The sequence below is a fragment of the Gossypium hirsutum genome, chromosome A13, assembly GCF_007990345.1.
Source record: "Gossypium hirsutum isolate 1008001.06 chromosome A13, Gossypium_hirsutum_v2.1, whole genome shotgun sequence".
NCBI lineage: Eukaryota > Viridiplantae > Streptophyta > Magnoliopsida > Malvales > Malvaceae > Gossypium > Gossypium hirsutum.
In genome coordinates this window covers 20,201,808-20,216,117 of record NC_053436.1, presented here as the reverse complement: position 1 = coordinate 20,216,117, position 14,310 = coordinate 20,201,808, and the positions used below count along the sequence as shown (strand labels likewise).

The 14,310-nt window shown below is 32.2% G+C and overlaps 1 protein-coding gene across 1 annotated transcript; it reads right to left on the bottom strand.

The window, feature by feature from the left end:
* Window positions 1–8,926: 8,926 nt before the first annotated feature.
* LOC107894908 (transcription factor JUNGBRUNNEN 1) lies at window positions 8,927–10,480 on the bottom strand. The gene is made up of 3 exons (XM_016820079.2): window positions 10,168–10,480; window positions 9,770–10,071; window positions 8,927–9,675 (listed from the first exon to the last, which is right to left on the bottom strand). The coding sequence occupies exons 1-3, from the start codon at window positions 10,346–10,348 to the stop codon at window positions 9,016–9,018; spliced, it is 1,143 nt and encodes a 380-aa protein (XP_016675568.1). The 5' UTR covers window positions 10,349–10,480; the 3' UTR covers window positions 8,927–9,015.
* Between the last annotated feature and the right edge of the window lie 3,830 nt (window positions 10,481–14,310).

Below are 14,310 nucleotides of genomic sequence, written 5' to 3'. Positions count from 1 at the left end.
AAATAATTTGGAAAGTGTAAACAGCTTTGGAAGAAATATCAGAATGTTTTAAAGATTATACGGACTATGCAATGTCCAAGTAAAGAAGAAGTTAGTCTAGGCTAATCGACTCAATTAGGTATGGAGTCTAAAGTAAGTTGCCGAAAACCCTCCCGAATTGATTTTCATTAGTGAATAGAATAATATGAGGTTTATGATAACAGAATTAGCCGGAAAAATGATGTTTGAATTGTAAAGATATCTACCTGTAACAGTTATGGTTGAATAGATTACAAAGATTTCTTCTAAGTATTCTGTATATATATTCATTCGTCCTCAAGGGTTAATGTGAATGTCCGTTTTCTAATAGAATTCTTATCAAGTGAAAATGTTAGCCAACTTTAATGTTAGATGAAAGCACTGATGGTCTATTTATTTTATGATTGGCATTGCCCTATTTCTTTGGGACTCTATTCTAGTGTGATTGGAGTAAAAGTTGATGGCAAAAACTTATGTGAGACTATTCTTCTATATCTCAGTTCTTTTCTCATTCTTATTTTGTGAATTATCAATCATGACTCCTCTTTAAAGTGTGTTCTTTGGTTTGCGATAACTATGTCTATCATGGTTGTATTTCTGAATCGATCATAGGACTGTGATAATTCTGGTATCTGGATGTTTTGTAATTTTCATGAAAGGAATTGTCGTCGGCAAAAGTATTAATGGTGAGAGCACAAGATTAAATTGTATAGTAGTTTTCTTTCCTCGAGTAAGTTTGATTAAAGTTAAAGAGTTCAATCAGGATATCTGTTTCCTCGAGCTAATACGATTTAAAAGATATTTGATTTGCATGCTAAAAGAATTTTGAAAGATTGTGTGTTTGAACTGTATCTCAGCATGAAGAAAAGAGTATATTGATATGTTATTATTTGATAATTGAAATCAACTCAGTTGTTTTTATTTGAGTGAACTGATTTGTTGAGATATGATTCGAGTTATATATATTTAAGCATGCCTCAACTAAGAGAATAAATTCTATGTATTCACGAGTATGAAGACGGATTGTCTGAATGAAGAAATTATATTCTAGAAAGCATAATACAGAGATATGCTTATTGGATTATTCTAACCGGATGATGTTATTACAAGTTAAAGTTGTTATGATTGGAAAATTTATCACATTTGTGAAAGTTTGAATGGTCTGTTGCATGTTAGTAAAGTTGAAAACAATTGAAGGTATTATTAACCAAAAGTTCTAGTTCTGAGTTCAGCTTGAATTGAGTAAGGAATTTATGATTTTTAGCGATGTGCTATTGAATGAATTGGAATGTTTCTTAATAAAAGAATGTGAAAAGGTAGTTTGTACTTTTAGATGGTTAAAGTTACATCAAAAAGAATTGTTCGTCTAGTGATTTAGAGACGACCGCTTTTATGTCTGTGTTGAGAATTGGATAACTTCGTGTGTTCGACAGGAAATGTCACATGCTTCTTGGTCTAAAAAAGTTAAAGTATTGAATGTCCTAGAAAGAAAATTTAAGACAGTGTCAATGGTTTGTGATAATGAAAGATTTTGAGTAAGTTATTGATATAATCTCTGAGAAAGTAGTTGTAATTATAGGTTCCTGAATAGAAAATATTTGTTATTTTGTGAGTACTGGTTACTTGATTGACCTTATTTGATGACGGTCTATTTCTAGCTATATTAAATGCTAAAGCGAGGTTTTCCTTGTGAAACCAAGAAGCTTAGAAATGTGATAGTGAATGGTAATCTAAATGAGTTCGGAGTGAATTTACTTCTGATGTTGAATTTCAGGTTGGACATGATTCCTATTATTATTGTTATTTCTAGATAGAATTTGCGTACTTATGAATCTAGAACTTATGCAAAATTTTTTGTACGAGGCTCAGTAGTAGCACGTCTGTTCATCCAAGAGTAGTAAAATCTGTAGTTATATGAGGTAGACATTCCAATGAATGAGTATGTACCATTATATTTTGAAATTATGATCAGATATCTATTTGTTAGCAAGTAAGTCGAACATCAAGTGTATTCAGGACTAATACAGTCAGTGATTATACGAGAGTGATGATGAGATAGAGTTACTATAGATTTCATATCAGGATTGTCATTTTCTTCGAAAAGGAAGATGTTATTTTGATTGTGGTTGATTGTTTGGAAAAGATCCGTATGATCATTTCAGTATGTATAGAGTTCCTATTTGACAGATCAACTGAACTATGTGTTCCTGATAGAGTAATTCAGAATTTTGATAATAGGTTACGACACTGTGTGCTAAAGTTCAAAGGTTATTGGAAAGAGATATACGAGGTTAAATCAATTTGTGATTCTGAGAAATTAGTGAATGTGTTTCATGATATTCGAATGCAGCTTCTTCTGGTAAGATTTTCGAGGACGAAAAACCCTAAAAAGGGGGAGAGTTGTAACAACTCGATTTTGGGTCAAGTTAGAAAAGTGATTTCGGAGCCACAAATCCAACGTAAAAAATTTATTTTTTTTATATTTTATGGTCTACAATTTCACAAAATGATTTCGTGAAAATTTCATTCGAAAATTTTGACGTTTGGGCACTCAATTTAGTCAAAAGGACTAAATCGTAAAGAGTGCAAAACTTGAGTTCTAGAATCTAGAGGTGTCTAATTTTTATAAAATTTTAAATTGGATGTCCTTAAATGGTAATTAGACCATTGAATAATTTTTTGGATAAAAATGGACATGAAATAGGTGAAATAGAATATTTTTAAGTTAGGGGCATTTTGGTCATTTAGTAATTAAATGACTTAATAAACAAAATAATAGCCAAAATTTCTTGTCCATCTTCTTCCTTGGCCTAACTTTACATGAATAAATTGTGGCTAGGATTTTCCAAGCTTCCAAGCTCGATTGTAAGTCCGTTCTAGCCCCATTTTTAATGATTTTTACGTTTTTAAAATCCTCGTAACAAGGTCTATCTATTTCTACCATTAATTTGAGTTATGGTTAAAGTCTAAGGTTTTGACCCATGATGAACATGTGTGTATTTTGATGATTAATGGTAGAAAATGCATGTTTATGGTTAGAGAAATGATTTTTACTGAGTGATTTTCGGTAAAAACGCCTAAAAGGACTAATTTGTAAAAGTTATAAAATGTGTCATAAAAGTGGGTTTTAATGGAAATTCGGGGTTGTTATAGTTATGAAAATGGTTCGACTAGGCTTAAAGTACAAAGAAATTGAATGAAAATCATTTTACGATCTTAGGGGAAAAAGTGTAAATATGACAAAGTTTAGGGGAAAATGTAATTTTTTCCAAATATGATTTTTGGGCTGAATTGATTAGTATAATGGTTAAATAAGTTAAATGTGATGTTTTAGATCAAGAAAAACGAAGTTCAGGCCTAGAACGAGGGAAAACGAGTAATTAACGGTTAGGTCCCTCTCTGCCATTTTTGTGTCGAAGTAAGTTTGTATGTAAATAATGCTATGAAATGTTTATATTTTAAATATTCTAAATGTTTTGATGATGTATGAAATAAATGATTGGTTCTATGGTTGTATTTGACGAAATTCAGATAAGTGAGAAAAATCTTGTTTGAACATTAGGAATAGAGTAGGATACAAGTGACATGTCACTAAGGATATTTGTGATATATGTGTGATCATGTGATCCAGGAACTGGTCTCGTACGTTTACCAGTGGTTAGGTAGTCTGGCATGTGTTGCAGATACTTGACAGCTTGTGTAAGCAACACTGCGTAGTTGCGTCTTGACCATCAGCTTGTGTGAGCAAGCCCGAGATTTGCTCAAGAGCGAGCATTCATGTGATATAAGATCTGAGGTAGCTTTAGCTACATATGTGACACTTATGTGCAAAGACTTCCCTTGTATCCATTTAGTATTCCAAGTGTTCAACGAGTATGCCAAAGATAAGAAAGTAAGTGGTTATGTTACGATATGGTATAGGTATGTACGTAAAGATTTTAAGTATTGACTTCATGTTATTGTGAGTTATGATCACTATGAAAGTGACTTTGAGATAGCCCTATGATTGTTCATTTATGGTCATGATGTATAAATGCATGGAAACACGATTGATGACTATATGTTAAGCCTTGGAGGCCCAATTGATTGGTGAGATAGTAAATGTTGTTCATTTGAATTGTGATTTATCGGTTATGAATGAAAGGAAATACTGGCCTAATTGCCTACTAAAACGATTAAGAAAGTAAAGAAAGAAATAGTTATTACAATTTGAAATATGTTGATCTATATGCATGAAAACATGAATATACACAAGTAACGTGTACTTTTACTAAGATGTTTAAAATGATTTGCTAATTATGAAACATGCTACAATAGAGAAATTATGGCTGCGACACTAAAATTCGAGTAATGTTAAATTATTTTGATAAATCAAAAGAGAGTAAACATGTGAATAAGTTATGTTACAACCTTGTGATTTATAGCTATTTTTATATTAATTTGTGCTTATATTGTCAAGCATAGTATATGACTAGCATGAGTTGCTCATTATTTTCATATGGACTTACTAAGCTATATAGCTTACCCCCTTCCTTTCCTATGTCTTATAGGTTAATTTAGCTAGCTCGGGTTGGAGACTACCGGAGATGCCATCACACTATCAAGCTATCATTTGGGTATAAGTGAACACAAGTATTTTAAGTTTATGACATGTATAGGGACTTCGTCTTTTGATTATTTATGTCATTATTAATTTGGCCAAGTGTGTTGGCTTATAGTGATTTGGTGATTCATTTTCTATATCGCCATGAGATATGGTTCATATTGATTATTTGGTTGTAAACCTGTTCATATATGCATGCATGTGCCAAGGTCATACATGACGTGGTTAAAATTGTTTGGTATCGATGAATTGTGGATGTGACTATGGATGTTTGATGATGGAATTGTGCGTGAGTGGCATGATAATAACTAAGACATGAGTATGTTAAATGGAAGTAAACTTTAACTCTTAGTGCATGCAAATTTATAAATTTGGCTTGACAAAGTATGAAGTTTTATGCATGTATTAGTAAAGATGGAATGATCATGATCATGTCTTGTTTGTGTATGTTTTAAGTGCTCAATTATGCCCTTGAAGTCATGTATGTGTTTGTGCAAATAAGGATGGCAATTGGCTTGGAAAATAGCCTTGTATTTGTCCACACGGGTAGACAAACGGGCATGTGTCTAGGCCGTGTGTGACACACGGTCAGCCCCATGGGCATGTAATCTGGTCGTGTGTCCCACACACCCTAATTACGTAAAATAGAATGCCCAGTAGTAAACACACGGGTAGAGACACGGCTGTGTGTCTCAGTCGTGTGAAGGACACAGCCTTAGTACACTGGCGTATGACTTGGCCGTGTGCCCCTATTTTGCTGATGACATCATAAATAGAGAGTTAGATGGGTTGAGGACATGGGCGTGTCCCAAGCCACATGGCCTACCCACACAGGCGTGTAACTCCCCTAAATTAGAAATTTTCTAAATGTTGTAAAAGTTCTGAAAGTTCTCGGTTTAGTCCCGAACCACAGCCAATGTATGTTTTGGGCCTCGAGGGTCCATATAAGAGAAAGGAGTGCATTGACTGCTATGTCATGACACAGGTCCTGGTGTGTAGAGACATCGAATCTGGGATGGAAATGAAATACGAAATAAGGGCGTTTTGGTTTTTCACAATCAAACTTAAAGCTCGGGAATGTCAACTAACCTAGGGTTGAGGACGACAACCACCTGAACTTTCTAAATAGGCTCCTTTAGCACATTTTATATACATCATTCACTTAGCCTAGATTTTCTTTAGTAAATTTAGTTTAGTTTTTCTTTCTTTCTTAAGTTTTATAATTTATTTTAGTTGTTCTTCATTTTTCTCAAGAGATCTTAATTGTGGAAATCATTCAAACTTTATAGATTCGCGATTAATCTCAATACAATCAGACTCTTCCATATACTCTATACTATCGAATTAATTAGCATGCTTTCTCTTTATATTGATTCTATATTGTCTATGAAAACCATGAGGAACTAATCCCTCTATGGGGGATTAGCAAGTGGAGGCATGATCTATCGACTATCTTGTAAAGTTACTCAACAGATTAGCTGTTTGGCAAAGTAAGAACATGAAACAAACTCCAAGTTTGACAACCCCGGGAAGTCATCAAGGTGGGAATTAACCCAAATTTGGTATGCCTTATCCGTGAATACCTACCCTAAGCCAGTCTGGATTGTGAGGTCGAAAGATAAGTAGTCCTTGCTGACTCGTTATATTAGTGGAAGATCAGAATATCTTGCTAGGGTAGGGACTAGTTGATTGAAGAGGAGCCGAAAAAGCCAATTGATGAGGATTACCAAAGTGAGCTAATCATCCATAATTAAGATTTGATTCATTCTCCTTTTTCTATATCTTGAAGTTTATTTCTTTTATGATATTTTGTTTTATTATTATAAAAACCCTAAAAATCATTTATTATATGTTTCATAATATAACTAATTTAAAGTACTAATTAGATCTTTTAGTGTTTAGGTTAGAATTGATCTAGCACTCGCCTTCCTTGGGTACGATCCTCGTAGTACTCACCTACTCCGTTGGAAAGCTATATTACAACTAAACCCGTATACTTGTAGATACTACCTCGTACTTCCATATGATATTGCAGTATTCACACTCTGGGCGTTAGTACATCTGGAGGTGGTCAATATACGTATTCAAATACATCCCTCCCCCACACTAAGGTCTTTGAAGAGAAAATGAATACTCGATGATTCACGACAGATGTTTGATCCTGAAATAAGATATCATAATCTCGACATCATCAACTATCACGTACACACACGCACATATGATTCTATTAGCATGCCAACTATATCCTAGCATTTTACTAAGTTCACATGGGTATCAACCGTTCATATATCACAATTTCATTTCATTTTATCATCAGTTCATATGCATATATATAAATATTCAATATCATATTACACATCATAGATCAATATTCTCACAGTCTTTTATACTATATTTAGTTTAATCCAATTTCACAATATTTAATGTCATTCAATATTGCCAACACAAGTCAATTCATATAACTTGTTATTATAAAATTCATATCATCACATATTCCACACTTTTGTTCTGTACAATTTCTATCTTCGATTCATAATATATGAAATTTATCAATATAGATCTTAGTTATTTCTATTTTATTCAATTTAGTCAAATTTCTCAATATTCAGTTTCAGCAATCACGAATCAAGTCATAAGATAATTAATCATCTTACCTCGATAACTACTATGCCACAATCATGCATGTTTGTGTATATATATATATTACTCGAATCATAAAAGTACAAACTGAATCCTCTCATCACTCATTGACGACTCTTACTTTTCCTTTCCTTCTTGACGGCTCAATGCCATCTTTGCCTACGTTTAATAATTCAATAAATAAAACCATATCATATTTCATTCAATTTACATTCAAATACAAAGCCAAACATATTTTGCAGTTTATTCAATTTAGTCTTTGTACTCGAGATATGCATAGTTTTTCAATATCTAGCTTCAGATCAAGATCCGATTTTACATTCTTTTAATAGGGACCCTATACTTCCTATTCATGACATAATTTCATGATAGATTTTTAATTTATTCAGTTTGTTCCCTAATATTACAAATTTAACTGACAAGCTTATTTAACTTTACAATTTAGTCTTTATCATGATCTACGCTTAATATCTATAAAATTCAAGCATAATTCAGCAATTTCTCAATAATGACAACTTGCTAAAAATTCAACAACTGAACAAATTATTATATGAGTTAGCTAAATTAAATTCTCATAGTCATAATTTTATAAAAATATTACACAAAAAGAACTTAGTTACCTTGAAAATTTTCTTGTTGAAGCTTAAGCTCCAAAAAAGGAGTTTTCTCCCGATTTTATTCTTCGGTACAGGGGAAGAAGATGAATACTCATATTTTATCCACTAACTTGGTTTTTATATAAAATTTATATGTTAATTATCTTTAATTAATTAGTTTATTAAACTTTATTATACTAATATTCACATTAATTAAGTTAGTGAAAACAACCATTAACATCCACTAATTCATGATATATAATGATTAAATAACCATTTTGGCTGTTTGGATAATTGCTATTTATGTTTCTAATTTTTTTCTTAATTAAAATTTAATAGTTATTGGATTTTTACAATTTAACTCATGACCTTTAATTAATTAATTTCTTAGTTAAATTACTTAATTGAACTTTATTATAATTGCATATTAACCCTGTAAATATTTTTATTTTATATTTACTGACTCGATTTACAAAAACGTGATCTTAAACTGTATTTTTCGACATCATTGGAAACTGAGTTGTTACAATTCCAATACTGCAGCACACTTGAATTCCAAGCTTTAGGATATACGAGAAATACTGTTGGTTGCTTCAGGACTGGAAGGGGAAATGAGACTATGCTTAATGCAGAATAAAACATTCGTCGCATTCTCCTTGGCAACTGCGAAAGATGAAATTGGATCTTTAAACCATGGCTGGATGATATTGCAAAGCTTCAACATTTGGTAGCAATCAATTCAAGTAAGAACTAGAGATGATGTCCACTTGACTTCATGGAAGTCAGAAAATGGACATCTTTTTGTTCTCGTTTTAAGTTGTTAAATATCTCAACGGTTTGTACAACTGCCTGTTTAATTAACAACATACATGTGTGTGTAAATATTGGTGGAATTCTAAACGTGTGAATATATAAGTGATTACTCTTTTTATGTTTAAATGTGAGTGTTGCATGTATACATTAATTTACGTGATGTATTTGACTAACTAAGACCTTGTACTATACCAGTAAAATTTTCCTTTCTCAAAATATTTAATGAAATGATTTAATATGCCTACAAAAGGATTCTACATTTTAAAACTTTTTTTTTTCCTAACAAGAACTTGCTGGCTAATCTGTAAACTGGAAAAAAAACTTTTCACAGTATTTTCAATTACATCAAGTATAACACTTGGTGGAGCAAAAACTTGTTGACATCTCACTAGGACATGAAGAATCCCAAGCTAGGCTTGGCTTCCAAGCATCTCCCATAACATTCATAGGTAAAGGCATACTGATGGGAAAACCAATGGACCTAAGACCACCCCACTGATCATCACCATGGCTTCCAACATTCATGCTTTTAAATAGGGAACTTTCATGGTCTCCACCACTCATAATATTGTTCCCTTGCATCTCATGTGGCAATGTCCCAGTGCAGTCGCCACCAAAATGTAAAACATCTGTGGCCTTACCACAGTAATGATCTCCAAGCATGGAAGATAACATGTTTAGCAACATGGAAGTAACATCAACAGCTCTGGAATCTGTTGAGGTATGGTCAAGAGGTGTAAAAACAAGACTAGTGAGGTCCCCGTTTGACATTGAATGTTGAGGAGGCTTGTAAGGGACAAATTCTAAACTGGAAAATGCACCATTGGATGTCTGCAGCAGGTCAACATTAAGGTTTAAACTGGTTTTTCCAGTCAAGAGCATGCTAGGCACCTCAGATATCGATGATGATGATGCTTCAGGTACTTGAGAAACCCGCGATTGAGAAAGTGCTCTTTGTGCCGTGGAGTTGGTTTTCTTGAATATCCTGCATATCGCCCATGCATCCTGAAAATATATATAAAATGATCGATCTATAACAATAAAGGAGGGGAACTAGTCACTTATTGACTCCAGCTTTCGGATTCAAACCCGTACTTACATTGGGAGGAAGGGTTTTCTCTAAGAATATCTTGGGAGTTGCGGAGTCAGCAAAAGAAGGCAACCTAAACTCATGCATCATCCAGTCAGTTTTGACCCCTTTGGTTGCTCTACCTTTGTAGAAAACAAGAGATTTCTTCAAGCCAATGCATTTGTTGCCTTCTGAGGAATATATGGGGCGGTCAGTGCCAGTGGCTTTCCAAAACCCTGCACCAGTTACTCGGTTAGGCCTTGCACTGTTTCTGTATTTTCTATCCCTGGGACAGTAAAAATACCACTCTTTCTCTCCGGTGGTCGCCATTTCTTCATAAAAAAATACGAACCCATGTTAGATTCCACACTATATAAGAGCTTTAAACACTAAAAACATATTTGTATGTATGCATGGTATTAACTTACTTGGAAGATCCCATGGATCATATTTGTAAATGTCTAGTTGCTTAATAAATTCCATTGAAGGAGGGCGCTGTTGTACTTTTCTTTTAAGATAAAACCCAACAAGCTCTTCATCAGTTGGGTGAAATCTAAACCCTGGAAGCATTATTTCTTCCATTTTATCAGATTCACTTCTCTCTTTCATTTTCTTTTTCTTTTTTTTTTCTTTTTTTTTTTTTTGCCTTTTTCTTTCCTATGTTAAAAAAACCCTAGAAGGGAAAAAAACGGAGAGCTTGACAATGAAGGAAACCTTAAAGAAACAACTAAACTTTAAAGAAGGGATATATTATGGGCTCAAAGACAGAAAGTTGAGAGCTTAAGTTTTCACTTAATTTGAAGCCAATATATGCTTCCTGAGGAGGGTTCTTCTTTCCGTAGTATCAGCCGCATTTTATGGTGACTTTTAAAACCAGTGTCGCTATACGTGTGTTGGGAGGATCCCCTTGGCTGACTAAAACAAAGGGGTTAATTTTATCACAAGTCCTTAATATGGATAAAATTCGTGAACCTACAATATGTACAAATAACAAATTGGATATATTGTGTTAAGAAAAACAGAGTTATTAAAATTTAGAAAGATTAATTTTTTTGTCATATTCAAATTGTTTACACATACACGTATATGTAAGTTTAAATTTTTATTTGTATGTTTTGTATCAAATTTTAAACCAACATATAATACTTAAGTTAACAGTTAAATTGATAGAAAATTTTAAATGGTATTAATACTTTAAAAACTAAATTAAAGTATTAAAAAATTACATCTTATAAAATTAACCCACAAAGTGAAGGGAATGGAAATTTGGGAAACTTACTCTTACTTTTAACCATAAATAATTACCAAGAAAAATAGATTTGGTTCCAGAGAAAGAGACAATCCAATTCTTAAATTACTTGCACCTTACTCAGAACCAAATTTAAGGATTTGATTAATCCAAATGGAAGAATCTCAATAGAAGCTGCAAAAATCAGCATATGAATCTGGGAATAATAACATAACTAATATCTTCAAAAAAAATTTAATGCAAACCCCATGATATATTTATTTTTGCCTATCCTGTTTGAAGTCGATACAAAAGATACCCAAAAAAACGTATAATAATTTTATGGTCTTTGGTTTGAATTCTTATATAGAAACATGGACCCAAACCAACTCCCAATACACACAATTCAATAAGATAAAATATAATACAAAAATATTATAATATTAAAGTATTATAAAGTTCCTATGCAATTGTTTCAGAATCCAAAAATTCAGCTTCTATTCCATTCCCAGAGCTTCTATCCTACTGATTTTGTCAGATTTATAATATATAGTATTTCCCGTATCAGTAAAGAGATAATTTTATAAACACACAAATTAAGGTGGTAATTCATCAAGTTTAATGCACAAATTAATTGGGACCACTTGCCCTAAACCCTGAACATCTCCGCTGACCATTTTTGGTGAAAAACTCGCCTATCTTTCAGAGTTATGGAATTCAAATCCCTAAAAACCAAATCATTTGACTTTCTGGACCTATATCTGTAGACCAAATCAAGACCAAAGGCTTTCACAAATAACCTTCATTATTCTTTCATCATACTCTCTTGGTTAATTTTAATAAGCTTATTTCACTTGCATAGTTTGCATATATAATATGTACATGATTATGGAAAAAGGAATTTAAATAAATAATCTAGCTGTATTAGACACTTATATTGTATCCTACTCATACTCTAAATTCATTCTCTTCGATATTTCACTCTTAATCCATATGTCATATAGAATATAAATGCACATTGATATAATTAATGGATTCACGTTGCTCCGAAGCAAAAAGTTGAATCTAAAAGGTATTTTAAATTTTCTAATATAATTAAAATTTGTATATGATTTTTATTATTTTAATTTAACATAATTTTATTATTTACTTTTATAATATTATTTTTTTTAATTCAAATGTTTCACATTGTTACTTAAAAACACCACCTCCAACTAATTATCTTCATGTGGATTTTTTTTTTTTGTATTATAAGCATGGATGGGAATATAGTAGATTAAATGCAGGGATTGCCTTCTCCATCTTCGCATATGTTTGTATGGATATTAAAAAATATCTACACCTCTTTGTTAATAATTTTTTAAATTCATTTATAAAAATATATTCATAACATTGTTGGTACTAGAGGGAATGTCCACTCCCTTAGCCATCAAATTTATGTAGAAAAAGTTTATATATTTAGATGTTGACAGTTTATTGAATCTTATATTTAGTCTATTATGATTAAATGGTGAATATTGAACTCATTATGGAAGATCACTCTCCTTGGGAATACAAATGTTTTTACTTGATTTGGATCGAAATTCTCCAAGGTAATCCCTTACATTATGGATTTTGGATTAGATAGTGATTCTGTTGATGAGCTGTCAAGAATCCATCTTTACTTCATACGTTATTATATTATATTACTCTTATGGTATACTATTTTATTGGGATTGTATTAGATCTTCTATTGTAAGAAAGACTCGAAATCAATGTCTATATATTTGAGAGACTTGCCTAGGAAAATGTACTGAGTGTTAAGTACTTAATCTGTTCTTGAGAGAATGTTTTTGTAAGAGTGTTATTTTTAGTGAAACATATTGTTGTGGTTTTACTTGTTGTGGTCACAAGGGGTGATCAAAGTGCTGAGAGTATTGTAACTTCAAAGTGAAAGGGTAAGAGAAACGATCATGGTGTTGTGCGGTTGAGTCGGTTCACTTTGTAATTGTTGAAGAGAATGAATATTTTTTACCGAGTTAGGCTTCGCAGATGTAGGGAAACCAAACTATCTAATCATCTTCTTGTGTCTTGTGTGTTTATTATTTTTCATTTAGTGCTTGGAGAAGTGCCCACCATCTTAGTAGTGGCAAAACTAGGGGGTTGGCAGGGGCCCCAATCCCCCTAAAATGAAAAAAATTTCCATATAGCCCTTTTAAAGTTTTTTTTAAAATTTAAATTAATAAAGGTAAAGTTGCACTTTAGCCCTTCTAAAAATATAATTTGATTCATCATTTAAAATTTATAAAGATATAGTCTATTAAAATGGTGAAATTACATTTTTTTATCATAAAAATTACAATTTAATTTCGGCCCCCTAAAACATTTTCTGGTTTGGCCCCTACACCTCAGGCACCAATTTGGTTAAGCAGCTATTGCTCTTAGCAATGCCCTTTTTGCTAACACAATTTGTAATATATGTTAGCATATTTTGACACATTTGTGTATCTTTCAATATCTCTTTGAGAATTTTGAGGAACAATTATATGGATATGATATTGTTGAATATCATTCAATGATTTTATTTGAAGAACTTATGTGTGATCAAGTTACCATATTTATATGGATATGATATTGTTGAGTATCATTCAATGATTTTATTTGAAGAATTTATGTGTGCTCAAGTTACCATATTTAAGGAGATCTAATTTCTATAGAAGCTCAAATTGAGAAGATCTCTAATTATATGATGTCATATAGAAGTCTAATTAATGCCCAGTTCTACTAGCACATCCTAGTCACACTAGCTAAAAATTACAAGTCAACAATAATTGTTTAAGAAGACATGTATGTTGTGTTATGTACTAATTGAAATATCACTTATTTTGTTCATTGATAAATTCATATATTATTTACAATTGTTTTTTATGCTCAGCAATAAAACACCATTTATTCAAAATCATTTTCAAAATACAAACACAGGCCAAGAACTTGATACAAGAAATGCCTAGTGTAACACCTTATACCTGGTCCGGTCGATCGACACGAGCTATAAGGTATTACAACTATATCACTTTGACATCATTCACAAATAATTAATTTACTATCATTTTCAGGTTATTCAAATCAAAAAAAGACTTAATTCAAGATAACTAAACATTTAAAACAAATCAAAAACAATTTTGGATTAAAAGGAAACTTTTACAAAAATTTGAGTAAAAAGTGAAAACAGGGGTCACACGACCGTGTGGTCAAGTCATGTGATAGAGCTCAACCCGTGTGGCTCAAAAACACGTTCGTGTGCCAATTCGTGTCACAATACTTCAACCATGTACTCCAGGGTCACATGGTCGTGTTCCAGGCC

What these genes read in the sequence shown, in the direction of transcription:
- LOC107894908 (XM_016820079.2), bottom strand. Translation starts at nt 10,348, where the DNA reads ATGAAAGAGAGAAGTGAATCTGATAAAATGGAAGAAATAATGCTTCCA. An exon ending in TGATCCATGGGATCTTCCAA is followed by an intron (nt 10,072 to 10,167) that starts GTAAGTTAATAC and finishes TTTTTTATGAAG; the next exon opens with AAATGGCGACCACCGGAGAG. An exon ending in AGAAAACCCTTCCTCCCAAT is followed by an intron (nt 9,676 to 9,769) that starts GTAAGTACGGGT and finishes ATATATTTTCAG; the next exon opens with GATGCATGGGCGATATGCAG.